This window comes from Anolis sagrei, chromosome 6 (genome assembly GCF_037176765.1).
Source record: "Anolis sagrei isolate rAnoSag1 chromosome 6, rAnoSag1.mat, whole genome shotgun sequence".
NCBI classification, from domain to species: Eukaryota; Metazoa; Chordata; class Lepidosauria; order Squamata; family Dactyloidae; genus Anolis; species Anolis sagrei.
The window spans coordinates 121799866-121814064 of record NC_090026.1 but is presented as its reverse complement, the minus strand read 5'-3'; the positions used below and the strand labels follow the sequence as shown (position 1 = coordinate 121814064).

At 41.8% G+C, this 14199-nt stretch overlaps 1 protein-coding gene across 10 annotated transcripts in view; it reads right to left on the bottom strand.

Annotated features, from left to right (window-relative positions):
* The window catches only part of KMT2C (lysine methyltransferase 2C), a 264118-nt gene that overhangs the window by 110985 nt on the left and 138934 nt on the right, over window positions 1-14199 (bottom strand). For 9 of the 10 annotated variants that reach the window (XM_060782601.2, XM_060782604.2, XM_060782602.2 and 6 more), the window contains exons 12-16: window positions 8615-8731; window positions 5812-6521; window positions 3477-3596; window positions 2104-2220; window positions 453-554 (exon numbers count right to left, since the gene is read on the bottom strand). In XM_060782601.2, coding sequence (XP_060638584.2) covers window positions 453-554; window positions 2104-2220; window positions 3477-3596; window positions 5812-6521; window positions 8615-8731 — 1166 coding nt within the window. The remainder of the gene's footprint in view (window positions 1-452; window positions 555-2103; window positions 2221-3476; window positions 3597-5811; window positions 6522-8614; window positions 8732-14199) is intronic. The other variant, XM_060782606.2, reaches the window with a different exon arrangement.

The following is a 14199-nucleotide window of genomic DNA, read 5'->3' as shown; positions in this document are numbered from 1 at the left end:
TGCTTTTCAAATTCTTCCTAGTGTTCCACTTCATATCTACTGCTGAGCTTTAGCTCTATGGCCCTTTAAGGAAACTAGAATTTGAACCAAGCCCAGATATTAGCAGCAAGTGTAATACCTGATCAAGAACTGGTCTTGCATGTACTTGGTGACTCAGCTTCAAAGGAGGAAACTGGCTACAAAATGCACTACAAGAAGCCTCTACTAGGATGGCGTCTATAAAGTGTATTGGAAGGTTTCATTTCTACGTTTACTAAAACGCTTACATATGTCATTACTTTATTTATGAGTCCAAATGATCTAAACGAAGCAACTCACTTCCTACATTTGAATGTCACTAGATTACACAAAAATGTAGTCAACATTCCTGAATTTTTCATCTGATGGATGAACATTGGAAAATAGAAAAAGATTTACACTAGAAACCTATAAATATGAAATAAATTTGCAACCTGATGCAAAGTAAACTTGTCACTGCTAGAAAATAAGACCACGGTATTGTGCATCGAGTTTTCCTCCTCATCTTTGATATAAGAAATGTCCATATCCATGACCTGCAAAAACAAAATGAATGCATCACTTTTTGCATAGATTATCAACATTTAACTCTACCATCCACAGGTAAAGCTAAGGTAAAAGTTTTCCCCTGACATTAAGTCCAGTCGTGTCTGACTCTGGGGGTTGGTGCTCATTTCCATTTCTAAGCCGAAGAGCCGCCGTTGTCTGTAGACACCTCCAAGGTCATGTGGCCGGCATGACTGCATGGAGCTACCATCCCACCTATTCCAGAATTACTGATGATGATCTGTAGAGGTTGCTTACCTGTAACCATATTCCTTTGAGTGGTAGTCTGTGAAATTTGCACATGTGTTTTCACTGCGCATGTGCAGCTATTTGGAACATTCTAGAGCAGTGGTTCTCAACCTGGGGTCCCCAGATGTTTTGGCCTTCAACTCCCAGAAATCCTAACAGCTGGTAAACTGGCTGGGATTTCTGGGAGTTGTAGGCCAAAAACATCTGGGGACCCCAGACTGAGAACCAGTTTTAGAGCTTTAACATTGAAACATTTTGGCAAAGGCCCCGCCCACACTCCCTAGTACTATGTAGGTTTTTGGGTGGAACCGAGCCCCAGTTCCTTTTGCCGCCACAATCAGCAGCTGCTAGGAACTTCTTCTAGTAGCATTGTATCTCTCCCCAACAGATTTAATGGCTTCTGACCTGGACTCCATTGACTACCCAATAACTCTAATACCTATCAACCAGAATGACTCTTGACTACATAGCCCTCTCCACTCCTGATCAACCAAACTGGCTTGAACCACATGAACGCCCCTTTACCTGATCCACCAAACTGGCTCCAACAATGTGACTTTCCCCAGCACAAACTATGGACAATTTGACAACGCTATCAGGCCATCCCATGGCCTAGGTATGTCTACCATCCTGTCTCCGATGGGCACAATATGTGCCTCCTCTGCTTGCAAAAGGTCCTGGGCGATGTTATTACATTTATAGCCTTTTAAATGGAGTAGGTTAATTTAAGGCATAGTGCTACCAAAATTATGTTCATTACTATTTATTTATTTATCTATTTACATCATTTTTATCCAATCCTTTTCAGCCCGAAGGCAACTCAGGGCGGCAACAATTAGATGCCACATATACACATATTTATATATAGAATCCATATATAAATCATGGAAGCTATACAAACTACTTAAAAATATATAGTAAACAATGTCTTCCAGTCCAATTCCTCATCCGTTTGCATAGGCTTAGCCATTCTGTGTTCATATTCCAATCTTGTGTTTACCTAAGTAGGGTCTTCCCAGTCTTTGTCCTACCCTCTAGCCACACTATGTCTTCAACGTAAAAGGAAAAAATATTCTAAGTTATATCAATTAAAACAGGGAGGGAAAAATCTTAGAAGTTGCTCTTGGCCTGGGCTCAGAATTTTTACAGTCCTCTTACACTTTATGAATTTCCACACTAAACTGGTCAGGTCTCACACCAAAAGAAAGATTTTTGAAGTATTCTCAGCCATAGCCACTAACATCTTTTCTTGGCCAAATGACAAGGAACAAATATGCCATAGATCCTTACCCCTGGAGGAAAGATAGATCCAATTCCACTCTTGAGTTTTGATCTCCCTCGTCCACCTCGACCTGAAAGACCTGCACCACGTGGTCTCCGCTTCCCAGGGAATCCTGATCCACGACCCTATTTACAGCAATTTCCAAAATTTGAAGAGAGTCAAAACATATTTAACAGTCCTCTTGGTGGAAATTAATATTTCTTATGAAGCTGTTTCCAAAGAGTTAACCGTTAATTGGTTCTTCCCAAACCATCAAAGAGCCCAGGAAAACATGAAGATCAATACGTTTATTATAGAATTAGCTTTTTCTAGACTACAGCCCACTTTATCATATGCATGAAGAGTAACTCAGAATTCCAGTTATGAATAAAATAAGAGTGGGAATAGCATGGCATGTGGGCTGCATAATGGCCTTTGGCGTGAGTTTTGAGGCCTCCAAAATCTAGCCCAGACTCCTTTTTTAAAAAATTGTTGCCCAAAATAGCAGAACATGAAAAATAAAACCATTGAAGGCACCACAAAATATAGTGGATGAGTTCCTTTGACCTTCACTGTCCCCAAAACCTGCACTCAGAAACCTGTACCCCAAAACCGGAACATTCTGCAAATCTCTTGGGAAGACAGGTGGACAAATGACAGAGTACTGGAAGAAACAAAGACCACCAGCACTGAAGCGATTCTCCTATGCCATCAAATCCACTGGACTGGCCACATTGTCCGAATGCCCAATCATCCTCTCCCAAATCATTTACTATACTCCCAACTCAAGAATGAAATGTTGGTGGATAGGAAAAGAGATTTCAAGATGGGCTTGAAGTTAACCTTAAAAACTGTGGCATGAACACTGAGAACTGGGAAGCCTTGAGCACTCTAACTGGAGGTCAGCTGTGACCAGCAGTGTTGAGGAATTTGAAGCGGCACGAATGGAGGGTGAAAAGGAGAAAGGTGCCAAGAGGAAGGTGCGTTAAGCCAACCCTGACCAGAACAGCCTTCTACCTGGAAAACGATCTCCTCACTATGGAAGAGCATGAGGGTCAAGAATAAGGCTCCACAGTCATTTGTGGACCCATCGCCAAAACATTGCACTTGGAGGACCATTATCCTCAGACTACAAGGGATTACCTAAGTAAGTAAATAAGTACTCCTGCTCCTGGAAACCATGGAAATCAGCCATACTTTATTTTGGCCAGCTCTCAAAATTGGAAGTGACACTGCACCTCTTTTGAACACATTGGGCACAGTTGTGTGGCCTACAGAATGGCTGGCCTCTGCCCTCCTCCAGGGATGACCACCCCTCATATTACGTATTGATGGTGGAGATGGTATGGTAAAGAGTAGCACAGCAGAAAGGATTATGAGAATATAAACACAGATTAATTACCACTTTGATGCTCCATATGGCACTGCCAGGAAACGGTCTGGACTTAAAAAATTCCCGACCTTCTGAAATGTCTGGGGACCAGGAAGGTGGGCTCACTGTATTATGGCTACTCCAAGCCCCCTAGGATATGGCGGATGAGAAAATATATGGAGAAAACTCAGCCAAACAAAAATAAAGAATGCAAATTAAAAGTTCTGAAATAAAATCTCATGGAGGGGTAAACAAATATTCAAATATTCAACACACACATGGATTTACTGGTCTGTATTTCAATCCAGGACCATATTCTTATGTTATGACGTAAGATTATGGGTGGATAAACATTTCATTACCCAATAATGATAAAAGGTGCTTCAGGAAAACAAAAGATTGCTTGCCACAATCAGTACATGGAAGTATAGCTGTAATTTGGTTACAACTTTACTTTCAACAGTACTAATCCAAGATGCACCAAGCAGGGGAATCATAGGCCCAGCTTGTCAATAAGATCCTTTCTTCATTTCATATTCCATGTTGGGGAAAAAGTAACAGACTTGCATTATGTTTGTGACTTAAATTAAACCAACAAACTCAAAAGGCTAAGAAGCACAGCAGGCAAAACAAATACAATGCGTAATGTGAAAATGAAATATAAATTAATAATTAAAATACTAATCATGAGCAGAAGCTATGACACACCAAAGAGCTATCCAACTGCTTCTCTGGCTCTGATGCAGTGGCTTGCTCTGCTTCTCCAGCTCACAGGTTGCCAGTGATGCTGTAGCGTTGCCACTGCTGGCACTACCAGGGCCATTTGGTAGTTGGAGATGAGTGAGCTGAAACCACCATCAGAGCTGGAGACGGAGCGGGATTCAGAGCAAGAGTGGGGACTGTTTTGACAGAGAGTGGGGAAATGGCATTGATGGGGTGTTGTGAGTGAGAGAGTAGGACTGTCTTCACACCTTTGCTTGTTGCTGCTACTCTGCTCCCTTATGATTTATTGTGTGACTCTGTTGCACACTGCACTTACTATATGGAAAGGGAGACAGGCTGGCATAGAGTCACTCGCCAACCTGCAGTGCCGGGAGCCTCTTAGCTGACACCGCTAAGCTGTTTCCAGCAGGTAAGTTTGCCATTTTGCCTTTAAGTCTCCGCATTTTTTGCTTTTTCCATCTCCTCTGCCTCCCCCAAAACAACTCATCTCCACTCTCCACTTCCATGGGACTTACCACTCTCCACTTTTCATGGTTTGCATCATTTCACACAATGTCTGGGGAGGCAAGGCAGTCAGACATCTTCCCAACTTTTTATTTCTCAAGGCCATTGCCAGGAATTATTTTTTAAAAGTTTATCATTGGTGTTGCACGTAAGACCTGACCCAGAATCCTTCCTCAGTGAACCCTACCTGACTAGATCTTTCTCTCTCACACTTCTTGATTCAGCATGGAATTAGCTTAAGAAGTACAGTCCTCTATGTGAGAATGGAAGCTTATTCAACTCCCCCTGCCAGTAATCCAGAGCTGAAATGCAAATTTCCCGAAATCTTAAGTATAATCTATTTCGCATGCAAAATAACAGGTAGAACTGAAGCGAAGGTTTAACAAAGTCTGGGAAATAAGCATGCTGTCCTAAGTCTATCAACAGGACAGTCATTCCCATAAAATAGCTGAGAGTCCAATTTTTCCCATGAGGGTGGGGGAATGGGTTGTTGTAGGTTTTTCGGGCTGTATGGCCATGTTCTAGAAGCATTCTCACCTGCATCAATGGCAGGCATCCTCAGAGGTTGTGAGGTCTGTTGGAAACTAGGAAATTTGGGTTCATATATCCGTGAAAAGTCCAGGGTGGGAGAACGAACTCTTGCCTGTTGGAGCTAGGTGTGAATGTCTCAGTTGGCCACCTTGATTAGCATTTGTTGGCCTGACGGTTTTTAGATATGCCTTGTTCCTGCCTGGGATAATTCTTTGTTGAAAGGTGATTATCTGTTCCTGATTGTTTCTTTTCTGGAGTTCCCTGTGTTCTTTCTCGCACCCTGGACTTTCCACAGATATATAAACCCAATTTTCCTAGTTTCCAACAGACTTCACAACCTCTGAGGATGCCTGCCATAGATGCAGGTGAAACGTCAGGAGAGAATGCTTCTAGAGCATGGCCATAGAGCCCGAAAAACCTACAACAACCCAGTGATTCCGGCCATGAAAGGCTTTGACAATACAGAGTGGAGGAATAACTGGACTATCGGCTGTGTTTTCTACAACACACAAATACACATAAGGTAATCACAACTACAAAATATCAAGTAGAATAACTTCACCATCCAAGCCTTCCAATTGACATGGTTTAAGTAAAATACGCGTACCTGTCTTGACCTTGGTCTTCCAGGAGAAAACTTCCTTTTGGTGATAGCTGGTTTCCCCATCCCAATTTTTGGAGTGAGTGACACGTATGTGGTTGGAACCAAAGCAGATTCTAGTGATGATTTCTGACTACGGAGCATGTCATGCGACGAGCCCAACTCTAGCGAGGCTGCTGGTGAGGAAGAGACACTTGTCTTGCTTATTTCAACAGATGATGGGAATGAGGAAAATGTTTCGGTAGGTGACTTAATAGACTTGTCTCCCAAGGGTGAACTGTCAGTTGCACAGCTTTCACTTGCAGGAAGAGATGACGTCTCACAACTTTCAGGAGTATCCCCTCCATTGCCGCCTTCTGACACAACCCTTGCTTCCAACGGCTCTTCTTTCTGATAGGAGGACCTCTCTTTACTGATCAGAATGAAAGCACCAGGCATTTTTGCTAAGTCCTCAGTTGTTACTAGAAGACACTGAGACTCTTCTTTGGGCATATTTAGTAATTCAGTACTTTCCTGTGCATGTTCTGTTTCTTCAGTTTGCTTTCCTGTTACTTGTGGCATTAGATCTGGAATATTTTCTATTGTTTCCATCTTTTTACCAATGTCAATACCATTTGGTGCATGGGTCTTTTTAGGAGATGTTTCCATTTCATCTGCACCACAATTATTAGAAATCTGTAGTTCCAGTTCACCACTGTTTTCATTTAACGAGAGGCCTGAAACAGAGAACATTTTGTGTTTCTTGTAATAGGATCATTGTGGAAGACATCAACGTTTTAAACAATATGCAAATATTTCAGATACACCCCATGAAAATGTAAAAGCAGATATTGCTTGTATTCACTTTCTCAAGTCCTGAAATTTGGGAGATATTCTAACATGATCCTGCTTCATATTATTAACACTAGCTGCCCCCTGCCATGCATTGCTGTGGCTCAGTCTGCATATATGTGTTTTGTGTGTGTGTATATGTGGTTTTGCGCATGCGTTGTAATGTATTTTTTATTTTATTTTTTTACTTTTTCAGTCCCTTCTGCTGTGTTTTTCAGTATTTTTATGAGTGATGGTCACTCGCTGGCCTGATAGGTGTATTGTGTCCAAATTTGGTGTCAATTCGTCCAGTATTTTTGAGTTATGTTAATCCTACAAACAAACATAACATTTTTATTTATATAGATATGGCAATTCCAGTTAGCAGTCACGAGTAACAGCTTCTGCTAACCTTTCCTCTATGGAATTGTCTAAAAATGTCTTCAAAGCCATCACAGATGACAACACCTGATGGTTTTGAACTTCATTAAGTTAATGATAACACTGATTAACATATCTTATCCACATTTATCCATAATCAACATGCAAAGTCTGTGAGGTGGTCCTGTTCTCAACCATTACGAGAGGCAGCAAGACTTTTCTTAGTTTTCCATTGCACAATGTACACTTTTATAATTTTTTTTGCACATTACTAGTCTTGTGTTCATTTCCCAATTCTACAATAAATATCATTTCTGAAATGGAGTGAATAAACTATTAATTTTCCAAATTGTTTGACAATAAGGTAAAAAGGTAAAGGTTTCCCCTTGACATTAAGTCTAGTCGTGCCCGACTTTGGAGATTGGTGCTCATCTCCATTTCTAAGCTGAAGAGCTGGTGTTGTCCGTAGACGCCTCCAAGGTCATGTGGTCAGCATGACTGCATGGAGCACTGTTACCTTCCTGCAAAAGCAGTGCCTAATGATCTACTCACATTTTCATGTTTTCGAACTACTAGGTTGGCAGAAGCTGACCCTTACAACAGGAGCTCACACTGCTCCGCCGATTCGAACTGCCGACCTTTCTGTCAGCAAGTTCAGGAGCTCAGTGGTTTAACCTGCTGTGCCACCGAGGGCTCCAAATTGCACTGAAACATACATCAATTACAGTGCATCCTCACTGAATACAAAACAACACAGTTTTGGAGACATGTGGCTAAAAACCCTAAATTTCCCCATTTCCCTTCAGCCAATGCTGGGGTTTGAGGTCAAGAAAATTTATATTCTTTCACATTACCAAGTCTTTCTGCATTAAGTTACCAAGAAAAAGAGCAGCAACTCATGCAGTCCAAGCTGTGAAATAATAGCAAAAGACATTGGGGCAACAGACTAACACAAGAAAAAATATACTAAATATACGGAAAAAAAATACCCAAGTTAACACACAGTGTGTGCTTTCATCCTTTGTTATTACTGGAAACAGCTGAAAGGTAACTATAATCACTAGGCTTTAATATCTATTTACATAATGGGGTCAACTGAATTTTTAATAGATTTTCTGGCATTTAAGATCCAAGCATTTAAAAGCATCATCTGTGTCTCTCTAATGTCAGCACAGTCATGAAAAGCCCTCTAAGACATCAAGGTCATATGGCCAGCATGACTGCATGGAACACCATTACTTCCCACAGAAGTGGTGCCTATTGATCTACTCACATGTTTTCGAACTGCTAGGTTCTCAGAAGCTGGGGCTAACAGAGGGAGCTCACCCCACTCCCCGGATTTGAACCTGAGACCTTTTGATCAGCAAGTTCAGCAGCTCAGTGGTTTAAACCGCTGTGCCATCGGGGGAGGGGGGGTTGTTTGACAATAGATTTATATAAATAGTATTGGATATTTATTTTCAGATCCATTTCTTAATAATTCATAGCAAATAATTTCCCATTTCTATTGCTGCTACAGATATGCTGTACTAGAGTTTTGTGAAACTTGAATTAGTTTGGCCTCTCACTAGGCCTGCACACCCCTTTCCTCTCCTTCAAAGTAAAAGGATTCTCTTACCATCTGCAGTGCATTTAACCAGGGATTCTTCTTCAGCAAGGCCACAATCCGTTACTACTTGATCTTCGTTTGTGACACCTTCTGCACTCTCCTCTATTTCCATTTCATCTGCACAACCTTGGGCAACAAACAACAAAGAATTTATCACTCTTAATGCAATGTTTATTTTCATTATTATATCGACTGTGACTGTTTTTGGAACTTGGCATATTCTTTTCACCCAAAAGTATTTTGACACAGTAACCTGAGCACGTTGGATGTCTAGTGCGGTTTTGTTCAAATCTTAGGTAAAAGATACAACTTATCTTATAGTAAGAGGATGTCCTTTGCAATTGACAGTGGGACCACACACCTGAGGTGGGCAAAGTGTGGCCATTCAAATATTTCAGGGCTACAACTCTCATCAGCCTTAGCCAGCATAGCCAATGGAATGAAAACTGAGAGCTGAAGTCTACCATCTGGAGGGCCAGAATCATAGAATCATAGAATCAAAGAGTTGGAAGAGACCTCATGGGCCATCCAGTCCAACCCCCTGCCAAGAAGCAGGAATATTGCATTCAAATCACCCCTGACAGATGGCCATCCAGCCTCTGTTTAAAAGCTTCCAAAGAAAGAGCCTCCACCACACTCTGGGGCAGAGAGTTCCACTGCTGAACGGCTCTCACAGTCAGGAAATTCTTCCTCATGTTCAGATGGAATCTCCTCTCTTGTAGTTTGAAGCCATTGTTCCGCGTCCTAGTCTCCAGGGAAACAGAAAACGAGCTTGCTTCCTCATCCCTGTGACTTCCTCTCACATGGCTATCATATCTCCTCTCAGCCTTCTCTTCTTCAGGCTAAACATGCCCAGGTCCTTAAGCCACTCCTCATAGGGCTTGTTCTCCAGACCCTTGATCATTTTAGTCGCCCTCCTCTGGACACACTTCATCCACCATGTTACCCATATTTCTGTAAGGTAACATGTAATTTCCACCACATACATTTTTTTATCGTGTCAGAAGCAACTTGAGAAGATACTGCAAGTCACTTCTGGTGTGAGAGAATTAGTTGTCTACAGAGATGTTACCCAGGGGAGGCCCAGATGTGTTACCATCCTGCTGGGAGGGTTCCCTTATGTCCCCACAAGCTAGAGATGACAGGTTGCCGGATTCAAACTGGCAACCTTAAGGTCAGCAACGCGACCTTCAGGTCAGCAGTCCAGCCAGCACAAGGGTTTAATCCATTGTACCACCGTGGCTCAACCGCTTGCTTTGAACTAAATGTTATTCTCCATTCAATAGCGAACCATTGTGTCAAGTCTTCAACTACTCCACGTTCCATGCATCCTTCATTGAAGTGTAAATTGTCACATAATATTTGAGTTCCTCACTGTTGTGTAACAAAAACAGACAATGTTTCGGTTCTTAAAGCTTTGTGGTCCAATTTTGCCATGACTGTGACAATTACGAAAATTTGTAGCTGAAGTGTTAGGGATCGTTTACAGAATGATCTGTAAAATGTGGCAATATTTTTGGGCTGTGTTGCAATTTTGAAGTATCATATGTTTGTGATAGACAACTCAGTCTAATTTAGTTCTGTCTCGCTGTAGGTTTTTTGCAATCACCATTTTGCTCCAGCCCACCTTCTCTTTGACAGATTTTAAAAATACAGATGAAGTCTTACATAAAACAGCCTTGCGTGAAACTAAGGCCCTTTCCACACAGCTGAATAAAATCCTACATTTTCTGCTTCGAACTGGAATATATGGCAGTGTGGACTCAGATAACTCAGTTCAAAGCAGATATTGTGGGATGTTCTGCCTTGATATTCTGGTTTTTATGGCTGTGTGGAGAACCCGGTGGTGCAGTGGGTTAAACCCCTATGCCGGCAGGACTGAAGACTGACAGGTCGCAGGTTCGAATCTGGGGAGAGCACCGATGAGCTCCCTCTATCAGCTCCAGCTCCTCGTGTGGGGACATGAGAGAAGCCTCCCACAAGGATGGTAAAAATATCAAAACATCCAGGTGTTCCCTGGGCAACATCCTTGCAGACGGCCAATTCTCTCACACCAAAAGCGACATGCAATTTATCAAGTTGTTCCTGATATGACAAAAAAAAATGGCTGTATGGAAAGGACCTAAGAAGGTGGTCCAGGGTACCAATTACCTAGGAAGCCTATCTCAATGTATGGACATTATTTATTTATTTATTTACAGTATTTATATTCCGCCCTTCTCACACCGCAGGGGACTCAGGGTGGATTACAATGTACACATATATGGCAAACATTCAATGCCAAAGACACACAACAGATATACACAGACTGTCAGAGGCTATTTAACTTTTCTGGCTGCCAGGGGAGCTGTCACTTTCATTGTCCATCTGTGACACTGATGAAGTACTTCCGCATTCCCCGCATGCTTTGCTGGAGTCTTTTTTTATGGCCTCGTAAATTAGTTAAATTAGCGTGCCCACACATAGGTGGTGCCTAATTTTCCTACTTAAGAGATGCAACTGTCTTTCAGGTTGCAAAGGTCGACAACAAGCTACACAATTGGTCGGAAGCTCACTCCAACCCGGGCTGGCTTTGAACTCATGATCTTTTGATCAGAAATGATCTTAATACAGCTGGCACTCAGGCAGCTGCGCCACAGTCCCGTTTGTTGTTGTTTTTTTGTCGTGTCAGGAGCAAGTCGCTTCTGGTGTGAGAAAATTGGCCATCTGCAAGGACGTTGCCCAGGGGACGCCTGGATGATTTGATGTTTTTATCAGCCTTGTGGGAGGCTTCCCTCATGTCCCCGCATGAAGAGCTGGAGCTGATAGAGGGAGCTCATCCGCCTCTCCCCGGATTCAAACCTGCGACCTGTCGGTCTTCAGTCCTGTCGGCACAGGTGTTTAACCCACTGTGCCACCGGGGGCTCCCAGTCCCGGTGCAAAAGTGGTCCTAAATGCTCTGATGGGCTTGAAGAACTGGGATACCTCAGGGAATTATCTTATTCTATGCATATACAAGCAACTATTTTCCCCACAAATTCCCTGTTAGGAGGGCATATTATTATTGCAACTCTACCTGTAGATAATGTTAAGTTTTAACTGTCTGATTCAAAACCTGGTTACAGCTGGAAAAAGGTTCCCTATTCTCTTATAGTACTGTAACTTTGAAGGTAAAAACATTCAGTCATGATATAAATGTTTACATATGTCCACACTCAACTATACGTTCCACTCTGAACATAGGTCCAGGGTTACAAACAAGTTAAATTTACTACGTTGCTGTGAGTTTTCTGGACTGTATAGCCATGTTCTAGATGCATTCTCTCCTGATGTTTCACCCACATCTATGGCAAGCATTCTCAGGGGTAGTGAGGTCTGTTGAAAACTTGACAAGTGAGGTTTACATATCTGTGGAATGTCCAGGGTGGGAGACAAAACTCTTGCCTGCTTGAGGTAAGTGTGAATGCTTCAATTGGCCACCTTGATTAGCATTAAATGGCCTTACAGCTTCAAAGCCTTGCTGATTGCTGTCTGGTGGATCCTTTGTGACCACATTTCTGTGTACAAACGCACACAATCTCTTTGATCATCTGGAGAGGCCCTGCTAGCGCTCCCACCTCCTTCGCAGGCATGATTGGTGGGAACGAGGGAAAGGGCCTTCTCCGTGGTGGCCCCCCAACTCTGGAACTCTCTCCCCAAGGACATCAAACATGCCCCAACTCTGGCAGTCTTTAGGAGGAGCCTGAAAACATGGCCTTCCCAGAATAAGGAAAATTCTCAGCAATATGCCCTCAAAATGCACTTTACCACTTATTTAAGACTGACTGTGTCCCCTCATCTCTCTTGAAAACCCTGTTCATGCCCAGCATTATTTTTTAAATTTTAAACTATGGCATTTGGCCCAGCCAAATGTTTATGGTTTATTGTTATGTGATTTATATGAATTGTATTGTATTGATTGTTTTGTTATTGCTTTTGTCTATTGATGTACTGTGGGCTTGGCCTCATGTAAGCTGCACCAAGTCCCTTGGGGAGATGGTGGCGGGGTATAAATAAATAAATTATTATTATTATTATTATTATTATTATTATTATTATTATTATTTGTTGGGAGGTGTTAGGTGATTGTTCCTTGTCTGGAATTCCCCAGTTTTAATTTTCTGGGTTTCCTCCTTTCTGTTGAAGTTGTCTAAATGCTTCTGGATATCAATGGCTTCTCTGTGTAGTCTGAAATGGTGGTTGTTAGAGTGGTCGAGAACACAGAAATCCCCACCATCTGTTGGAAACTTGCCTAGTTTCCAACAGATCTCACAAGCTCCGAGGATGTCTGCCATAAATGTGGGTGAAATGTCAAGAGAGAATGTTGCTGGAACATGGCCAGACAGCCCGGAGAAACTCACAGCAGCCCAGTGATTCCAACCATGAAAGCCTTCGACAACACAAACTAAACTTACTCCAAAATGTAAAGCAGACATTATTATTAAGGAGAAATTTTAAATTCAATCTAAGAAAAAAGACTTTATTCTGTACAAATATGGGATCGTTGTACAAAAATGATGTCTTGAATGTATGGTATGTCATTCCGATAATGGCTTTGTATTTTTCTTTGTAGTTTACATAACACTGATATGCTTGCTGCGAGAGGAACATATATTATATATTTTTGTGGCACAAACCATGGCAAATTTTCTGTAACATAATATTGTTTTAATTATATTATATTATATTATATTATATTATATTATATTATATTATATTACATTACATTACATTATAAGGTAAAGTAAAGGCTTCCCCTGATATTAAGTCTAGTTGTGTCTGACTCTGGGTGGGTGGTGCTCATCTCCATTTCTAAGCTGAAGAGCTGGTGTTGTCCGCAGACACCTCCAAGATCACGTGGTCAGCATGACTACATGAAGTGCTGCTACCTTACTGTGGAAGCAATACCTATTGATCTACTCACATTTGCATGTTTTTGAATTGCTAGGTTGGCAGAAACTGGGGCTAACCGCGGGAGCTCACCCCACTCCCTGGATTTGAACCACCAATCTTTTGGTCAGCAAGTTCAGCAGCTCAGCCGTTTAACCCACTGTTCCACCAGTGGGCTCTATTATATTATGTTAATGTATATTATTTTACTTATATTATATTTTATGTATTATAAAAGGTAAAGGTTGTCCCCTGACATTACGTCCAGTCATGTCTGACTCTGGGGTGTGGTGCTCATCTCCATTTCTAAGCCGAAGAGCCAGCGTTGTCCGTAGACACCGCCAAGGTCATGTGGCCGGCATGACTGCATGGAGCGCCGTTACCTTCCCGCCGGAGCGGTACTACTTGATCTACTCACATTTGCATGTTTTCAAACTGCTAGGTTGGCAGAAGCTAGGGCTAACAGGGGAAGCTCACACCGCTCCCCGGAATAGAACTTGCGACCTTTCGGTCAACAAGCTCAGCGCTTTAACCCACTGTGCCACCAGGGTATGTATATAATATTATAATATATAATATATTATGTTATTATATATTATTATATATTATATTTTACTTATATTATATTGTATTGTATCGTATTATATGTTCCCCTGTTAATTTAACTACTTTTTAAAAACACGAGA